This window comes from Pogona vitticeps, chromosome 5 (genome assembly GCF_051106095.1).
Source record: "Pogona vitticeps strain Pit_001003342236 chromosome 5, PviZW2.1, whole genome shotgun sequence".
In the NCBI taxonomy this organism is placed as follows: Eukaryota; Metazoa; Chordata; class Lepidosauria; order Squamata; family Agamidae; genus Pogona; species Pogona vitticeps.
Window position 1 is genome coordinate 150,339,666 of NC_135787.1, and position 19,411 is coordinate 150,359,076.

The 19,411-nt window shown below is 39.1% G+C and overlaps 1 protein-coding gene across 3 annotated transcripts in view; it reads right to left on the reverse strand.

Annotated features, from left to right (window-relative positions):
* The window catches only part of LIN7A (lin-7 cell polarity scaffold A), a 42,124-nt gene that overhangs the window by 13,596 nt on the left and 9,117 nt on the right, over positions 1–19,411 (reverse strand). For 2 of the 3 annotated variants that reach the window (XM_020804011.3, XM_020804034.3), the window contains exons 2-3: positions 16,839–16,957; positions 148–219 (exon numbers count right to left, since the gene is read on the reverse strand). In XM_020804011.3, the coding sequence (XP_020659670.1) occupies positions 148–219; positions 16,839–16,957 (191 nt within the window). Of the gene's footprint in view, positions 1–147; positions 220–16,838; positions 16,958–17,294; positions 17,359–19,411 lie in introns of all 3 variants that reach the window. The other variant, XM_078376956.1, reaches the window with a different exon arrangement.

The following is a 19,411-nucleotide window of genomic DNA, read 5'->3' on the forward strand; positions in this document are numbered from 1 at the left end:
GGGAAGTAGCACTGGTTCTAGACTCTGGGCTGCCACTGATGTCTAAATTTTCTTACAGTGTACACACGAATACCTGAAACATACACGCGCACAGTCAATTACTAGGCCACGTTGGGAGTGTAGATTCTAAAGCTAGAAGGGTCCTACCTTTGCTGTTGCCCTGGCACGGAATTCTGGACAGCCATTAACATTTATGGTTTCATGCATATACTGATACACCTGAAGTGACAAGAACAGAAAGAATGCAGAATTACAGGAACAAAATTAAAAATCCAGGGTCCCTCCATAAATCACAACTTTCAACAAAATTTAATGCTTGTTGCCCTTGTGATTTTCATCTTGCTTTGTTTGGTCCTAAAGATTCTTGATATTCTACACAGTCTTTCTCTATACTTGGTTTCATAAATGTGCTTCTGGACCTTGTCTACATTCCGCCCTTTCAATACTGTTCTCACACTGGGAGAATATTCTAAATAGTGAAACAGCAGCATTTTATACCTGGGGGAAATACATCAGTTTCTCAGAAAACGAGTGCCATTTTTATTGGTCTTGTACAATGTGGTTCTTTCACAGTAATATGTTTGAAACTTTTTGAAACTGTGACATGACATGCACTTCCCTTTCCCCAAACCTTCACTTTATAAATGATTATTCTAGACACTGAGGTTAATCGGCAAGTACTGCTATCGGACAGTGTTTCTTATTAATACTCTCCTACTTTATAGGCAACATTCTGAAAGGCAGTGAAGGAACAATGCTTTATGCGAAGTCACCCTTCTTTGGTCTAAAGGGCTATTTAGGGACAGCACTACCATTACAGAGTGTTTCAATTTTTCTTCTTGTTGCTTACATTGTTTTGGGAGCCCTGGTGGCGAGGAAAGCAATAAACAGCTTCTCATTTACTGCAGGTTAATTTTTAAAACACTGATTAGAGTGTATGTTCTGTTGTTGGCCTTTTCAAGATTTTCATTTTGATGAGTCCCTGCCTCTATTTCCCACATCACTCTGCCCTGCACAACCGATCAGCAAATAAAAACATTAAGAGGTGTCTTTCTGTATCAGACCAAAAGCCTGTCTAGTTCACCCGTAAGCCAATCTGTTGCTTATAAAACCACACAAGAAGGACGCATGAGTGCAACAGCACCCTCTTGTATTAGAAGCTTTCCATGAGAGAGCAGTAGATACGCAATTAAGTTCCTTTCCAGTACAGTAGGTAGTTTGGAATTTAGTACTTTTGCTTGCAGAGTGGAACTACAGGGAAGGAAGTACTATTGTGCTCAGGTGGTGTGAAATCTGCTCTGACCTTACGGCCATCTGTTCTTTCTCTTCTGCATGCTGAGGTCCCCTACATTAGTTGCTGACTCATAAATTAAGCTTTTTGAAACAAATACAACTTTACACTAAATTAAATTTACACCAAATTGCCTTCAGCAGACTAACTGGCATGTATTTGCATTTCACCACTTCTTGACATTTACAACATGATTTCCTGAGAGAGAAAAAAGATCAATATTTTTGTTTTCTAGAATAAATCCTTCTGAGGGGAAAAGGCTACCTATTTTAAACTTACTGTCAACAGAAATGCAATTTATTTAATCTTATATAACATAGCCTGAGAATAATAGACACTATATATAACCATTATATCCAAATATTATACCATATAAGTATTGATTAAGGTATCAAAAGATTCATGCCGTTTACCTAACAAACCTTTTAGAATTGAATTTTTGATGTCCCAAAAAAGGTATTACTAAATGCTGTTTTATTAAATTTTACTTATGGACTACATGGCTTTCTGATCACTCGTAGAATGCACCATTACTCATATCATCACATATCAACAGCTAAAATGACTTTGAACAAACATCATATTTTTCTTCTATGCAGTACTTTAAAATGAAAGTTGCATGCATATAAAATTGTGAAAAACAAAACAGAAATGCCTAATGCCTTCCAAAGCTTATCACTGGTAAACAGCCAGAAAAAAAACTGCTTCCCCTCAAAGGCTGAAGGAAATACCATCCCAACATGTTCATGATTTATTTGACTTGACCCAACTCTCAAAATCATTGTTTTTTAATTTTAGAAGTCTGCAGCACAATATGAGCATGCAGTAACTTGCCATTTTCTAATAGGCACCAGAAAGTGACATGTGAGAAAAAAATCCCCCAAACCAGTGGCTCCCAAACTTTTTCAAGTCACAACTCCCTTTCATTATAGCCAAGTTTGCATAAACAGGCTGTAGTTGTCATTCCCTGACATGGTGGCACTTTTGTTCTTGTTTGCACTCCTACTGCTTCTGCTGCCAGTTCCACACCATCACTTCAAAACTGGGGAGGGAACAAATTGCAGGAGGTTAAAGGCAGTGAGAAGAGAAGACTTAGGACTTCAAACATGGGCCAGAGGGCAGAAGGAGGTCATGGTGCCTGGTGGGGCCAAAACCTTTGTGCATAGAGGATCCCCTCAGAAGTTGACAGGGAGTTTAACCTGCACCCACTGCAGAAGAGGTGGGCTGTTGATTTTTGTCTACGCCTCCTGGGGGGTTGTTATGTTATTTGATAAGAGTTTACAACACATATGAGATGGCCTGGGAAGGTACCTGACTTCAGATAAAGACAACTCAATGCTCAAAAGTGAATGCAGAGCTGATTATCAAATTAGGATAATTGCATTTCTCTGAGTTGCTATCACTGTATACATTTTAAGTATCCACAAACCAGACTTAATACGGAAACTCAGTGCATGAGAAATACTAACCACCATATTTATTAAATTTGAAATTACAGCCTGGTAGTTCTAATCAAACACTAAATCTTCTTAAGACATCCTTAATCATTTCAGGACTAATTTAATACACCATAACTTACTGGTGTGATAAATAATCAAACTGTAATCATTTTCACTTGAATGTTTGCTCCAAGTGAAAAATGTCCATGTTTAAATAATGCAATAGGTCATCAATTAATCTACAAAGCATTTCAGAGTCTGCTTGATAATATGTGTTGCCGCTGCAGGGGGGAAAAAGATAGAGACTGTACAAATCCTTCTGCATTTGAGAGACACACTAGGGCAATAATACTGTACCTAAAAAAAAAACCACATACACTTATTGGAAGTGGGCAAAAAAAAATTGGTGGAGATGAAAATAATGATAGTCTGTGCCATCCTTGCAGAAAAGGAATGGGGAACCTGTAACCCTCTGATTCCCGTTATTCCAACCAGCATAACCATGAGAGATGGGCATTCTAGTCCTACAATACTGGTTTCTCAGATTTGCTGTGGAATAAGATATGTTGCACTGGAATCGGCAAACAAAGGGGTTCAAGTTTGTTTGTTATAAAATGATACAATTTGGTAGAGATAATGATGATGATTAGCTGCATTTCTTCCAACAAGGGACCTCAAGCGGTTTGCAGAGTTTGCAGCTGTCATTATATTTGCAAGGGCCATGTGTTCTGATTACTTCTACATTAGCTGCACTGCTCACCTATTCATTTCTGGACTCAATGTAAAGTGCAGTTTAGTTTCATTTTTATTTTACTTTCAAAGTTTATGACCAAGTTCTAGAACCCATATCACTGCTAATGGCAGATCTCCAAACAGGCTGTTTCCGAAGGCACCTCCGGATCAGCTGCATCCAAAGCCTTCTCACTTCCAGACAAGCCCTTGGATTGTGCCTACCTCAGTGAAGTGGCAGTGAAGTGCCCATTTACAACCTCTGTGGCTACCAGTATGACTTGGGTCTCTATCCCAACTCACCACCAAGGAAAGTACCTTGGTGTAGTTTTCAACCACGTGGCAACTTTATGCAGTATCAGGCTGCACTTTCTATATAAAAGAAAATGCCTAATAAGTCTATAAAATGCAAAGAACAACATATAACAATTTAGCTATCTAGCAGATTTTATTGGACTCTCTCACCAGTGCTGCAAACTCAGCTGGTATATGAACATGTCCTCTCCCCACTTCCAAAACAGTATCCTATGCTGTTCGGTAGGATGCCCTTTAGACGTTAGGACAATTTTTAAACTGGCCTCTAGCAAAACCAGCAGGTTGGAGGTGAAAACTCTGATACACTCACTCAAGATTTTGTATGTTCTAGGAAGTTCTTTAGACTATATTCAGTAGGAAAAGTAGACTTATTAACGTATTCTCAAAGGCTTTCACAGCCGGGATCTGATGGTTGTTGTGGGTTTTTTTGGCTCTTTAGAAAAGAGCCCAAAAAACCCACAACAGCCATCAGAATTATTAACAATTAGTATTTTTTTTAACCTGTACAAGAAAATTTAAGACTCTGATCAGTGATGGAGCATGTATATTGTAGACAGATTATTCTAGCTTCAATCCTTGGCATTTGTGTAGGGAAGGGTTCCCTCTTTTTGCTTCCTTGCTGCTTTTCAGACCTTCAGTGTATTTTCGTCAAAGAGAGAAGACATCTGGAAAAGCAGTTTGGGATTAAACTAGAGTGCTGACTGGCCAGTAGCTACCTTGTTTTGGAACAGCTATAAGCACTCCTGACCCTAGGGTTTCCACCTCAAACACTTAAGAAAAGGATACAAGTTGAACAGGCGGGAGCTCTGTTTAACGTTACACTGATCTCTGAAATAAGAAGCCTATATTTTTCCAACATTAACTGTTTGTCTGTCTGTGTGTCTCTCTCTGTGTGTTGTTAGCATATTTTAGCATAAACATTTGACTATTAAAGGCTCCACCCACCCACCCAAGGCTTCCAAAAGGGAGCCCTAGAGAGCTTCATAACATGACCTGGGCAGGATAGGAGGCTTTCAGTTGATTTAAATATGTCTGGTACCATATCTGGTTTACACCAGCACAAATTCATGGAAAAGGATTTTCCCACTGTATTTTCTTCCATTTCATGATGTTTTTTCCTCATAATTTTTCCCCTTAGGAAAATAATTGAAAGGACCGGTGAGATGCTAGAGAGGATTACTAATGAAAGGCAATGATGACATCTGGATAACTCTTCACCAGGCTTTATAAAATGTCCTTGAATGAAGCAGATTAACTGAATGGGAAGAAGCTACAGCTAGCGGCACCTTTCCATTCTTCATTTTACTTGAAAAACAAAACAAAACAAAAGTTTCAAAATCCCAATGTACTGATAATACTTACCAATAATTTATGCTAACATGATGTGTAACTGTTGATCACATGAACTGATTTACAGTATTTATTTACTGCATTTTAATGCCACCTCAATTTGACTTAAAATTTAAAACAATCTGTACTAGCTTTAAACATTTGCTAATATTATTGCAATAACTTACAACTGAGGGAAGGTAAATGCTATTGTCAATGTTATGCTTATGAATTTGTATCACATTATTATGTGCAGACAATGAGAACACCAAAACTATCTGGAACCCTTGCTTATGTACAGATCTAGTAGTATACAAGCAACCCAAAAATATAACCACTATTATTCCAACTCAGACCAAAGATGTATCTAATCAAGCAATCCATTTCAACAGTGGCCATCTGGATGTCTCTAGGGGACTTATGTGTAGGATGGAATAAGAGCCAGACCACCTGTTGTTTGTAACTATGTTCCCAATACTCAAGTGTACTGTCCAAGTATAAACATAGGGCTTTTGCTTCGCTAGTATGACTGCCAGCTGTTGACAAAATAAGCAGCCACTACCTGTGCACCACATCTTCTACTAATGAACTCCTGGCAAATCTAAAAGTTACCAGCTGCCAAGGATAATGAAGAAACCTATTCCATTTTTGGACTGCTATTGCCCATGTTAAGAAAGCATACAAATTCTTCCATGTTGTTGCCACAGCACTTTTAAGCACTTGCTGTATACAGAAAAATAGGTCCATGGTATTCCTATTCATGAGACCAGAGTACATCTACATGAAGATGAGGATAATTAGTGGGGCTGTCAAACAAATCAAAATTAAACTGATTAATCATAGGAGTTTTAGCAAATTAATGAACCACCAGGATTACCATAAATTACTATTTGCATAATATAAGTTTCAAAGAAAAGATAAACTTCATTTGCAAAGACACCCCCCTGTGAAATGCACACCCACAACAGCTAACAACTATGGACCAACTAAGCTGATTCCTTAAGAGTAAACCTTAAGCTTCATGGATCTTTTGGTAACTTCTAATTAAATATGTACAAGCAGGATTCTTATTTTATAAAACCAGAGACATCTAAGAGATGTTTTGTGTGCAAATATGTGGTTGGCCATTGAACAGTGGCCTTCCCTGCTTGCTTGTTATAGATATTTCTAGATCACGAAAAAGCCCCAGGCTGGTTTATGTAAAGTGAAATGCAAAAAGAGAACAAAGGTGAAACAAATATAAAGGTGAAACAAATATAAAATCAGGGAACAGGAGATGGAAAAAACATTGAGTGGGATACTCTGGAGAGCTACTGTCAGATGGAGCAGATTATATTAGACAAATGGAACAAGTGTAGGAATTCAGTATAAACTGATTTGAACAAATATAAAACTGCTTATTTTATGCTGCTAGTGTTTTGATATGATACTGTTTTATTAATGCAAAAGACATTGTGTGTTTCTATTGGGGCAGCATTAGCAGGCTTCCCTGGGAAAGAAACATCTGCATCACTGCACCAGCTGTCAGAACAATTGGATGTCATGCAGTAAAGCTATGTGTCATTTTGCCTCGTGCAGTGGAGATGACGACTCATTAACAATCCCCAGCCCTGCAATGAACTCATTTAGCGTGCTGTAGGACTGACATTTTTAATTACAGAATGTATGACAGGAATGTATTAAAAATATAAAAGCCAGCTAATAAATATTTCTTTCAGAAAGATAAAAAGAAGAAAACAGTGGGAGGAAATAATGTTTCATATTTAATTCCAAATGCTGTTTGAGGTCCTTCTATATCCTGAAAAATACCATGGTCTTAACAAAGACTGCATGAACGCTTCCAAAAATAGAGTTCTGTTTGAGATATCTTAACTGGGCTCCCCCACATCTTCCTATTTCTATAGCTGAAATCTTGTTGTGCAGCTTTGCATGCATAAAAGAGATAATGTCATTTGTTGTTGTTTAGTCATGTTCGACTCTTCATGACCACATGGACCAGAGCATGCCAGGCCCTCCTGTCTTCCACTGCCTCCCAGAGTTGGGTCAAATTCATGTTGGTAGCTTTGATGACACTGTCCAACCAACTTGTCCTCTGTCGTCCCCTTCTCCTCTTGCCTTCATACTTTCCCAACAACAGGGTCTTTTCCATGGAGTCTTCTCTTCTCATGAGATGGCCAAAGTATTGGAGCCTCAGCTTCAGGATCTGTCCTTTCAGTGAGCACTCATGCTTGATTTCCTTAAGAATGGATAGGTTTGTTCTCTTTGCAGTCCAGGGGACTCTCATGAATCTCCTCCAGCACCACAATTCAAAAGCATCAATTCTTCGGCGGTCAGCCTTCTTTACGGTCCAGCTCTCACTTCCATACATCGCTACTGGTAAAACCATAGCTTTGACTATGTGGACCTTTGTCGGCAAGGTGATGTCTCTGTTTTTTAAGATGCTGTCTAGCTTTGTCATTGCTTTCCTCCCAAGAAGCAGGTGTCTTTTAATTTCGTGGCTGTTGTCATCTGCAGTGATCATGGAGCCCAAGAAAGCAAAATCTGTCACTGCCTCCATATGTTCCCCTTCTATTCGCCAGGAGGTGATGGGACCAGAGGCCATGATCTTAGTTCATGTCATAATCAGCAGCAAATCACCACTGATTAATGATGATTCTGGAGTGCATGTGACTCATATAGAATGCCACAGTCATGCACATGTTGAAATCTTCAAAGGAAACCCTTAACCAGTAACAATTTACCTCTGCTATTGATGTCATCACCATTGTGCACAGGGAGTTGTGCAACAGACTGATCGTCTGAAAAGGGCTATAGCCCCCTTCACATGTTAGGCCCAAACAGCAGGCTAAACATAATCTGTCCTTAGAAGCAGAATTGTGTTTATTTTTCTAGAGATGTGATTCAGGCAGAGCTCTGAGACTGAGCAATTATGTTTGCTACGTAGGCTTGTGCTTAGTTTCTGATCACAAAACAAAACAAATTAATTTTCAAATTAATCTGCAAATTGTGAGATCTATAAAAAGCCCCTGATAGAAGCATTAGATTTTTTTCAGCACCTTACATATGTCCTCTCCTAATGAAGAGCCACATATAATCTATATTTTGACCCTTGCTTCTGTGAAAGTATGCTCACACAATTAAGTAATGAAATGCAAAGTGTGCTGCTTATATATAAGCACTTCAAGCACTCTCTGGGTAGTTTACAAGTGAATTATGCAGGCTACACATTGCCCTCCCCCCCCAAGAAAGCTGGGTAATCATTTTACCAACTTCAGAAGATTGAAGGCTGAGTCAACCTTGAGCTGGCTACCTGGGACTGAACCCCAGGTCCTGAGCACAGTTTTGGTTGCAGAATAGCAGTTTAACCACTGCGCCACAAAGCTCTTTGGGCAAAAATGATTAAGGGCAACAATGATTTGAAAACAGCCAGAACTGCATTGCTTGGAAATCAGGACTCCACATCTGAGGAAATGTGTGTGCCTAAATTCCCCCCTGCAGATTCACACATAATGTATGGATGCCAGGGGCAGGATTCTAGTAAATTATGTAGCACTAGCAGTAAGACTTGTAATTCAGCCCTGATGCCCTGTGATTGTATGGATACCCTTTCATGCAAGTTACACACAAAGGCAAGACTGCAATGAGTTATGCTGAATTACTAAAATATGTTCTGCTGTACCACTAATATTGCTCCTGACCTTTGGGGAGGCATTTTAATTGAGTAATTCTCATTAAGCACAGTTTAATTCTACAAGATTATCTGAAATCAATTTTCTCGTTAAGGGATAGATTCAGAAATTTGTAATAAACTGATTTTCTAGATTATAAGAGTCTTTCAATTGTCTTTGCATGTGCTGTTGGTAGTGCAACAGTATTAGTTAGGTGATATTCCCAACATACCTCTCCAGTGATTTCTTTTATCCACAGTCTGTGTAACAGAATGGCCTGTTACTCATTCCGTAAGGGAACAAGCCAGAAATTTTGTGGTTGAAGTTCTGTTGAGCAATGTATGCCTATGGAAGAGGGGGTGATTGTTTCGTAATTAAAAAGTTCCTACTTCTTTCCCATGGATTTTCCACGTCCTGTGTAATCCCTTTTATTACACAGGAGCCACAGGCGTTGTGGGATGGAAGGAAAAAAGTCCAGTTACTGAAAATTGCCACTGCTAGATGAGCTGCAGGACCTACCACCATAAGAGGTCTAGCAGTTGGAAAAGCCAAAGGAAAAGGTTTTTAATTACTGAAAATTGCCCCTTGCCACTGATGTCACCACCCTTCCACAGGCATAAGTTACGCAACAGGATCTCAGCCCATAAACCTAAAATTATATTTTCATGCATTTTGTAGGGCTTTGCCTCGGAAAGCTGGTCTATTCATGACAACAAGCACTTAAAAGAAGATTACTGGATCTACACTGACATTCTGCAGAATTTGGTAAAAAAATTACCTAAAGGTAATTTGAGCTGCATATTTTTAGATTAGTTTTGCCTGTTGTATATACATTTTATACCTCTGTGACATTCATTAGGTCACACATTCCAAATCTTAAGGACATGAGATATGTTAAAGTATATTGATATCTCAAATGGCTTGAGTGACTGATAATAAGAGATCCTCCAGCTTTCCACCCAATAAGAAACTATATTATGTGCAATTCCTGCCCATTTAACTGGGCTTTGTAAAGAAGAAGGTTCCCATTGGACTCCGCTAATAAGCAAGCAGTCATGGAAATCTGTAGAAAAATAGTGCTGATCTTCACCATGTCTTTTGCAGCACTAGCAAGTATTTCAATAGTGGACAAACATGAACGACCACAAGCCCCTATTCCGAAAATGATATCAGACAACTATAGTGCTATACAACTAAGCAAAAATGTGTAACTATCTGCAAGAAAAGCAAATAGGCTGGGGAAATGCATAAACAAACCTTACATAACAAACAAGGCTTACACAACAAGTAACTGTGGCAATATATAAAATGAACTAACCTCTTCAGATGAGGTTTGTCTATTAGAAAGTTGTAAGAAAGGAAGCATCAGGAGTGTATTTAACAGCCTGTCAAGGCCAACACATCAATATTTTACCATTAGCTAGTCAGGCTTTTTTGTACTAGTACTTTCATAAGTTTTCTCCTCCTGCTCCCAGAGGTCAGCTAAGCAATCTGAGTTTAGCAGAAAGCATGTGGATTTCTAGCTAGAAGCTTGGCATTTCCTCTTTATGACTGATCTTTTAAAAAAACAACCCTTGAAATCAATAGGGAAATATGATTAAACATCAAATCTTTGATACGATTCTAGAGTACAGTGGTGCCCTGCATAGCGAGGTTAATCTGTTCCGGATTAACCCTCGCTATGCGAAATCGTCGCTAAACGGGTAGGGAAAATGTATTGAAACGCATTAAACTTAGTTTAATGCGTTCCAATACCTTTCTTACTTACCCGTTCAGCGAGGATTCCAATTGCTGGCAGCCATTTTCGCGCCTTCGCTAAGCGAGGGCACGGCGTGAAAACGGCTGCCGGCAGCCATTTCCGGGCTTCCGGCGGCCATTTTGGAGCCGCCGAACAGCTGTTCGGCGGCTCCAAAATGGCCGCCGCAATACCCGATCTTCGCAATGCGGGTTTTCCCCATTGCGACGATCGGGTATGTTTCCGTATAGCGATCCCGAAAAAGGGATCGCTATACGGAAACATCGCTATCGGTGCACTCGTTAAGCGAGGCACCACTGTATTGCTTTTGTGATAGTAACAAAACCATTACAAAAGGTATAACAGTAGCATCCATTTTAGATCTCTTGTAGTGAAGTAATCAGGATGTAGTAATTGTAAATAGACCTAACAAAGTTTCTCCTTCAATAAATCTTGGGAATACCTAACCCACTTTACAATTAACAAGAGCAGGCTGAGGTATGAAAAGGCAATCATTCCTGCACATTCTGATTCACACTATTCAGAGCTTTGCAATGTCAATGCTGAGGAAGCACTTGTAATGAAAGAAAACTGTTCTCAGGTTTGCTATTTGACAAAAATTCTGATTGGTGTCCTACTTAAGTTACAGAAAATGTATCATACTAAACATGTGCAAGAACTGTGATGTTGTGCTGCTTTTGTCACCAGTTTATTCTAGCTGCCAAATACCATTTTTTTGTACAAAGGTTTAGCAGAGGTGCGTCCTCACCCCCCCCCCCCATGCCTCTGTTTCTAATAAAAGAAGAGAATTCTGTTACTTTGGAAGAGAAGCCACAAACAAACTGGTAAGAATGTCCACTTGCTGTGGATATTCTTAACATTGCAATGCTCCATGGTATGCCTGCTACCATCACTCTCTATTAACTTGCTCTGGTTGCATTTTTGTAATGCACTGGGAAGTAATAATAGACTACCAACACTCAACACTTTCAGTTTTGGGATATATTACAAGTATCATTTATAACTCCTAAAATATTATCATGCCATGGTCCCGGCCATTTTGACCATTTTTCTATTTTACTAGTATTAACTTGAATTAAGTTGATGATCCTGGAGGTCATCAATTCTTCATTAAGAGAGGGAGTGGTCCCTGCCCGATTAAAGGGGGGCAGTGATTTGCCCACTCCTAAAAAACCCTAATCTGGACCCAGGTTTAGTGATCAACAATTGACCAGTGGCGAACCTCCCTTTTCTGGGCAAGGTGTTGGAACGTGTGGTGGCTGAGCAGTTTCAGGTTCTCCTGGATGAAACGGATTATCTAGATCCATTTCAATTTATTTTCAGGCCGGATTATGGGATGGACACTGCGTTGGTCACCCTGTTTGACAACCTTTGCCAGGAGAGAGACGGGGGGGATGCATCCCAGTTGATTCTCCTGGACCTCTCAGCGGCTTTTGACACAATGGACCATGGGGTCCTTCTGGACAGATTGGCTGAGATGCCAATGGAAGGCACTGTTTTACAGTGGTTCTGCTCCTACCTGGCTGATCAGGTCCAGGAGATGGTGCTGGGGGACATTAGCTCTGATCCATGACGGTTGCGTCATGGGGTTCCTCAGGGCTCTATACTGTCCCCCATGCTATTCAATATCTACATGAAGCCACTGGGGGAGGTTGTTAGGAGGTTTGGGCTTCAGAGTCAGCAATATGCTGATGACAACCAGCTCTACCTCTCATTCTCTACCAATCCAGGTGTGGCAGTCACCGTTCTGAACTCATGCATGGACTCGATAATGGACTGGATGATGGTCAATAAACTGAGGCTCAATCCAGACAAGTTGGAAGTGCTGCTGGTAGGTGCTCCACCAGATAGGTTAAAGGGCCATTTCCCTGCTCTAGATGGGGTTACACTCCCCCTAAGGGACATGGGCTGCATGGCTGGTAAGTGGTGCTGCCGCACGGACTCATATCACGCTGGTTTTGAAAAATTTACAATGGCTGCCAGTTGCTACTTGGGCCCAATTCAAAGTGCTTACTTTGACATATAAAGCCCTAAATGGCTTAGGACTCGGTTACCTAAAGGACTGCCTTCTTCCATACGAGCCTGCCCATCCTCTAAGATCAGCCCAGGAGGCCCTTCTGAAGGTGCCATCCCTGAAAGAGGTGAGGGGGATGGTATGCCAAAATAGGGCCTTCTCGGCTGTTGCCCCCCAACTTTGAACACCCTCCCTATAGAGATCCGCCTGGCTCCAACACTTTTGGCTTTTCGGCACCAGGCAAAGACCTTTCTATTTAGCCAGCATTTTAAATAAATAGTATTCTTTAGCTGGCCATGTGAGCAGCAGGATTTATTAATATTAATGTTTTAATGACTGTTTTAATATAGGGTATTATTAAAACATTGCCTACTTTAATAGTTTTAATGTTTTTAAAAGTTTTAATATTGTTGTACGCTGCTCAAAGACCATCGGTAATGGTGTGGCAAAAAATCTTGTAAATAAATAAATATATAAACTTTGTTACTGATAAAACAATAAGTAGTGGTTAACAGTGACAGATTAAAGTAAATCAAACTTTTAAAAGGAAAAAAACCTAACACTGATAAGCCAGCCTGGTCTAATATGGCGGAGAATATTGGGCGAGGACTTATGATACCTGTAGTCAAATTCTCATTCAACCAAAGTATTCAATGGGTGGCCTTGGGTCTGTTATAGGCTGCTAGCCCGACCTACCCCCTAAGGTTATTGTGATGATAAAGTACATAAAAAAAGTGAACCATAAACATAACAAACAGATAACATAAATAATGTATCAGATTTACTGCCAAGCATTCAAGCACTGCTGATCAGCATGTTTAGTTAGATTTTCCTTTCCCTTCTCTGGGTCCAAATAGGCAGCAGAAAAGTAAAGACAGGCAGACTCTACATTAAGAGGCTTTATTTAGTTGACTAGAGATGGATACATGAGTTTGGAGCAGATAGCTGCAATAACAATTAATCAGAACAGATTACTGTAACTTAAGCAGTGAAACTGGAGAGGAATTTCAAACTTATTTGCAAAGAGCAAGCATCATTTGTCACATTTAGCAGATGACAGTTTTTCAGTGGGAGTAATATGCCAGTTTTAACCCTGTGAAATCAATGATTGATATAGAAGGTGTCATCTCCAATCAGGCATGACCATGTGGGGGCATGGGATGCCTCAAGAACAGCATACATGACATATACCTGTGAGAAACAGATCACAGGCATCTTTCAACAATCCAGAAATGTACAATTAAAACAGAAGAATTTGGAAAGCTTTCCAATCTATTCTTGTAACAATTCTGGGTAGCAGGATAGGTCGAGATTAAGCCTTTGTAAATGGAGGATGCTTGAAAAATGATAGGTAGCTGGGATAGGTGAGCAGGAAAGCTAGGCACTATGCCAGATACATTTGGTTTCTAATATGGCAGGCATTTTATTCTTAGGCCCTGAAACCAGAAACAGTAAGACCACCCCACAGCAGGTTTTTTAAAAAAATATCTCCTGATCCTTTTAAGAAGGGCCAGGAGAGAAATAGAGCTTTGGATCTGTGTGTGTGTGTAAAAAAAGAAAAAAGGAAAAGGAAAAAAGAAAAGAAGTAGCAGCATACTGTACTGTCAATGGGAGGGAAAGTCTTAAAAAGAATGAGACTAGCGGTAAAAGAAATAAAAACCCATGCCTTCCTTCCTGCTGTGCCACCATGAAGTCAGAGCAAAGGAACAGGCTGTTTTAACACTACCAATCTCCCTCCTTCTCTATCTCATGCATAGGACTGTTCTGCCAGAGTGTGATCCATTTAAATCTGTTTGAAACAAATGGGTTTGACCACTTAGAAAGCATAGAATTACTGTACATTGTTAAAGTGCACTTAAGTTTTCCTGCTACTCCTATAAAAAATAACAAGCTGTCTCTGAACAATATTCCTTAACTGTCTTTTTTAGTTCTCCTATGCTATCCTGTCAAAGTTGGGATAAATAGCTTTTAGTTCACTCAACCGATAAAGAAGCGAAGTCTGAGTTACTTTTCTTAAAATTTCTTGTATTTTGCACCTCTTAACAAAGAACAACATGATGACTGCTATCTAGAAATAGGATATTTCTTGCAACACTGAAGAAAAATAGTAAAGCTTTTCTCAGAATTTTGGGGTAATCTTCTTTCTGCTTGGACGATGAGTCACTCCCATTTGTCTTCATGATACAGGTACTGTATACAAATCTCTCTCTCTTTCTCTCTGATAAATTAAAGGTCTTTATCACAATTAACCTTTGCAAACACCGATGATATGATTATTTAGACAAGAGGAACAATACTCCTTTTAGATTAGGAACAGTGTTTATGTACAGCTAATGCTTTGGTACCATAGAATTTGATTTTGCTGTTGCCCACATAAACAAGATTTCCAGTTAAGTCAGAATAGTAGTACATAATGAAGAAAACCAAGGCATTTACAGATACAAATTATTTGGTTATTAATAACTCTTCAAACACTGTCAGCCTGCAGCCTAAAGAGTGGGCCCACCTCCCTTTGATATGGTGGCATGAGATCCCCTGCCCCACTTAGGTTATAACCTACCCCTAGTTTAAGAGTACTTTGGCCTGTAATCTTACCTCCAACTTAGCCTGGAAGAGACAGACAGACACAATTCAGAATGTAGTTAAAAAATCATGAAAAAAGTGTATGCATCTCTTCTGCCTAGCCATCAGCACAGTCTAATTCATCTGAGAGAGGGAGGAAAAACATAAATTTAGAGAATACTGTTTATACTGTGAAGTTGCCCAAACTCCATCTACTATAGATTGAAAAGTGGTAAAGTAGCAGAATTGCAACTAATGAGTTAATTTAATTGGATTAATTTGACTCAATTCAAAATCTTTTGTTTAAATAATCACTTTTTTCTTTTTTTAAAAAAAGGTATTCTTAATACAGATACAGTATTCACGACTGACCCAGGTCTCTTCGGAGTCAGTGCTTAATGCTGCACACACAGAAATCACTTAAAAGTATAAAGAGTTTTCTTGGAATTATGATTTATTCTTTGAAAAATGTATGCAAATTCAATTGATTAATCTCTTGATTAGGCTGCAATCTTTTGCACACAAACTGAGAGCAAGTCCTGCTGCTCTCAAAAGAATTCAGTTCTAAGTACAGATACATAGGATTGCAGATGGACAGGATTATCAGTCAACTAAGAGCAATCCTATGGAAGAGAAGGGAAAGAATTGGAGGCAGAGTAGCTGTCTATTCCTACACCTTGCCATAGGTTTTAGCAGATCATAACATACAGAAAGGTGCTTTCTCTTTTTGTTGTTCCAGGATTTTCCTTTGGAGATGCTGCAGGAATAGGAGGGCTTGGGATCTCTTGGTCTCTCTCAACACATCCCTGAAACCCTTTCCTTTTTCCTCAGTACATGCAACCCTGAGAAAAGAGTGTCTATATACTTTACAGCCCCTCTTGAACAGAGAGAGACTTGACAAATCATATGGCCCATAAAACACTTGTGTACAGACCCTGTCATTGTAGCCTTTGTCAACAGGACCATAAATTACCTCTCTAGACAAAATCTAAAATTAGAAATATGCCTTTATTGGACATTAAAATATCCTTAACAACAGAGCTTTCAAAACCACAGGGCTCTTCATCAGGCTGAGCACTGAACAGTTTGAAGGTTGTGGAGTGGGAGAGAGAAAAGCAAGTCCAAAATTCCTCCTGACTAGCTGTTGAAACTTAAGAATCAACTTGAGGTTGGATGATAATGGGGCTTCATTGTGGAGGAGATAAAAATCAATTGTCTTCTTCATCTGTATTATCAATAAAACACTTCCACTTACCCCACTGTACCTTTGATTGATGTCTGTCAGAGTAACATGCTTCTTGGTTTTGTCTGGGAGCAAAAGCACCAAGGTTATAAAACCCTGATTTTGGATTTTGATCATTCCACACAGCTGTGCTTTTTTTTCCTTTTGTATTTCTGACCTATTTTCTCTTAATATTCTAGCTGACTGGAATTGATCTAACCCTAAATCATATTGAATAGTAATCTGCTGCATGCCTTTGAACTGAAGACCTCCTGCTGGATGGTACAGATGGCGAAAGATCAAACTTCATGTGCTTCTTGTAGTAACAGAAATTTCCATTTTTTTCTCACTGCAGCAGTGAATCTGGACACAAACCAAGGACACATGACTCTGGCATAGAGCAATGCTCACTTATTTCCACTATACCCAAGGTTCTGCTTATGCCCTCTATTTGCATTAAAAGCACTAGTCTCCCCAGCTCCCATAACCATAACCAGAGACTCATTACCATACCTCTCTGATGGCTGTACAAAACTCACTCTGCAGTACTTTTTTAAGTGACTGTAGCTTGTGCCCAGGTACTTCTCCCGATTCTTGCAGCTTTTCCAGCAGCTCAATTGCTCTGGCAACATCTGAAACAATAAAATAAGGCCAAAGGTCAATATCATTACATCTTATTATGATTTGCATTTGTCCTATTCTGCTTATACAAAGGATTATATGCTTTTTTTTTAAATTGAACAGTGAGATTTTTGCCATCCCACAGCCATTTTATGTTTTCTGCCTGTACTCAGATGAAATTTAATTCTGCATTTTGAGTTCTTTAAGTAGGCCTATTATTGCTCTAGGCTAGAATCCCAGACATCCTTATGTGTAGGTGTTAAGAAGGGCACATATAGCTACAAATGTTTTGATTTTCCCCCTACAGCTAACTGAATAAGCACACACCTGCGCATTAGTTCCACTAACCTGAACAGAGCCCATCAACCTGCAAGTTCTTGATTCTATCTCCACCCTTCCAATCTTCGCACACCTTAAACAAGAAATTTAAATATGAGGGTTTTTAAAACTCTCTAGAATGGGAAAATTGCCAGAGTATTTGACACATAGTCCTATGTATCCCCTCCCACAGAATGGACCCAAACTCATTCCCTGGTTCAATAGGGCACTGGCAGTGATCGCATGAATAGAATAGGGACGAGTGCAACAATGGTTGAAAATGGGCTCTGACCTGCTGAATATGAGATAGACCCTAATGGAAGACCTGTCCATGGTGTTTTATATTATTTTCTTAACTTAATAATCTTTAAAAATATTATATGTTGAATTGCATTTTAACTAGCATTGTGACTTATGTTTCCATTTATTTTCTAATCATTTTGTAAGTCTCCTTGGGTCCTTGCACTGGGAGAAAGGTAGGATATAAATGCAATGTATAACATGACAGTTTCTGCACTGCCCTATTACCAAAGCCGTGTGTGTGTGTGTGTGTGTGTGTGTGTGTGGTGTGTGTGTGTGTGTGTGTGTGTAATTTATCTTCCTCACCCTTTAGTGTTGCTTTTATAGAAATCCTTTACAATGGATAGCCTTGCTAATTAAGAATATATATCCCACATCGCAGAAGAATACTAGTCCCCATGTCTTTAAATTCTGGGTAACTTAATGACAAGAGCTAGAAATAGAGATAATTATTTTGAAAAACATATTCCAATTCTATTTTATACCCTACTGTCTTTTTATTTTATAGCACACAATCACTTCCGACAATCATGTTAGCACATTTGTGAATTATGAAAGAACCACACATTGCAAAAAGTCATTCATTTCACATTTTAATCAGTTCAATTCATTTTTTCAGCCTTAAAAGATGTTATGCTACTGTTAACAAGCCAAACATGAAAGTGTTAAAAAAAGAGAAAATTAAAAAAAAATTTTGGGAACACAATAGTATCATAGTTTTAGAAGTATTATATTTTCAACAGTACTATGCTTTAATAATATCCTAGTTTAATTCTAACTGTAAACAGAGAGAAAATAATCAATATTAAATATAAGTAGGTGATGCATGCACTGATATCCATATAACTGTAAAAACTAGGTCATTCTATATACTGATCATTCATTCTTGACTATCAGAGCACTAGGCTGTAGACAAGAACCTTCTCATCTAACAGATGGCCAGTGTGCTCTGAACTATGACAAGACTATCTGGAGGACAGACGTGAAGGAGAAGATTGTTCTCAGTTCCTCAGTCAAACTGGTGACTGGTACTCAAAGCTGATTGTCTAGCATCAGTCATCAGGCTCTGAAACTTCCCACTAACAAAGCCCCCCAAAAAAACCTTATTCAGGTAGCCCTTTGGCTGCTAAACGTGCTTACTCTGCAAGAGGATTTTAACTGAGTTTGCACTCTACTTTCTTTTCCTGGTTTTGAACTATGTTCAAATTTTAATGCCCCCATTCCTTTTTATGTTGTATTTTAATTGTTTTATTTAACTGTAAGGCTACCTTGAGTCCCATAAATGGGAAAGAAAAGTGGGCAATCAGCCAACAAAATAAATGTCCAATGCTTATCCAGTGAGAAGAACATGATCACTATCAATTATCAACTGTAGTGTTGGGATAACAAACTTTGTTTATCCCCACCCCGTATTTGTGATATAAGATCACTTACCATATCCTTACCTCATTGTTTGGCGGTCAACACAACTAGAACAATGACTTGAAGGTTTGTTTCTAATGAGAAATGGAGATTTAAATACAACATCATTTTCCTCTCTTCTGCCTTGGAACATAACGGAACATAATGGCTGAAATCCTGTTGTATAATTCTGCCTGTATAATATCACTGGCAGCACCAGATACTGCTAATTAAAGGCATCCTTTTTCAACTTTGGAATACACGTGTGCACACAGAAATTGAAAAGGAAGTATTTAACCCACAACAATCCGTCACTGATGATGATGTCATTCCCATTGTGCAGGTGGATCTGCACAGCAGGATTTTAGCCAATGTCTTATTGAATCTATACAGATATACAGTGGTACCTTGCTTTACGAAAGCTTTGGTTTACGTAATTTTTGGTT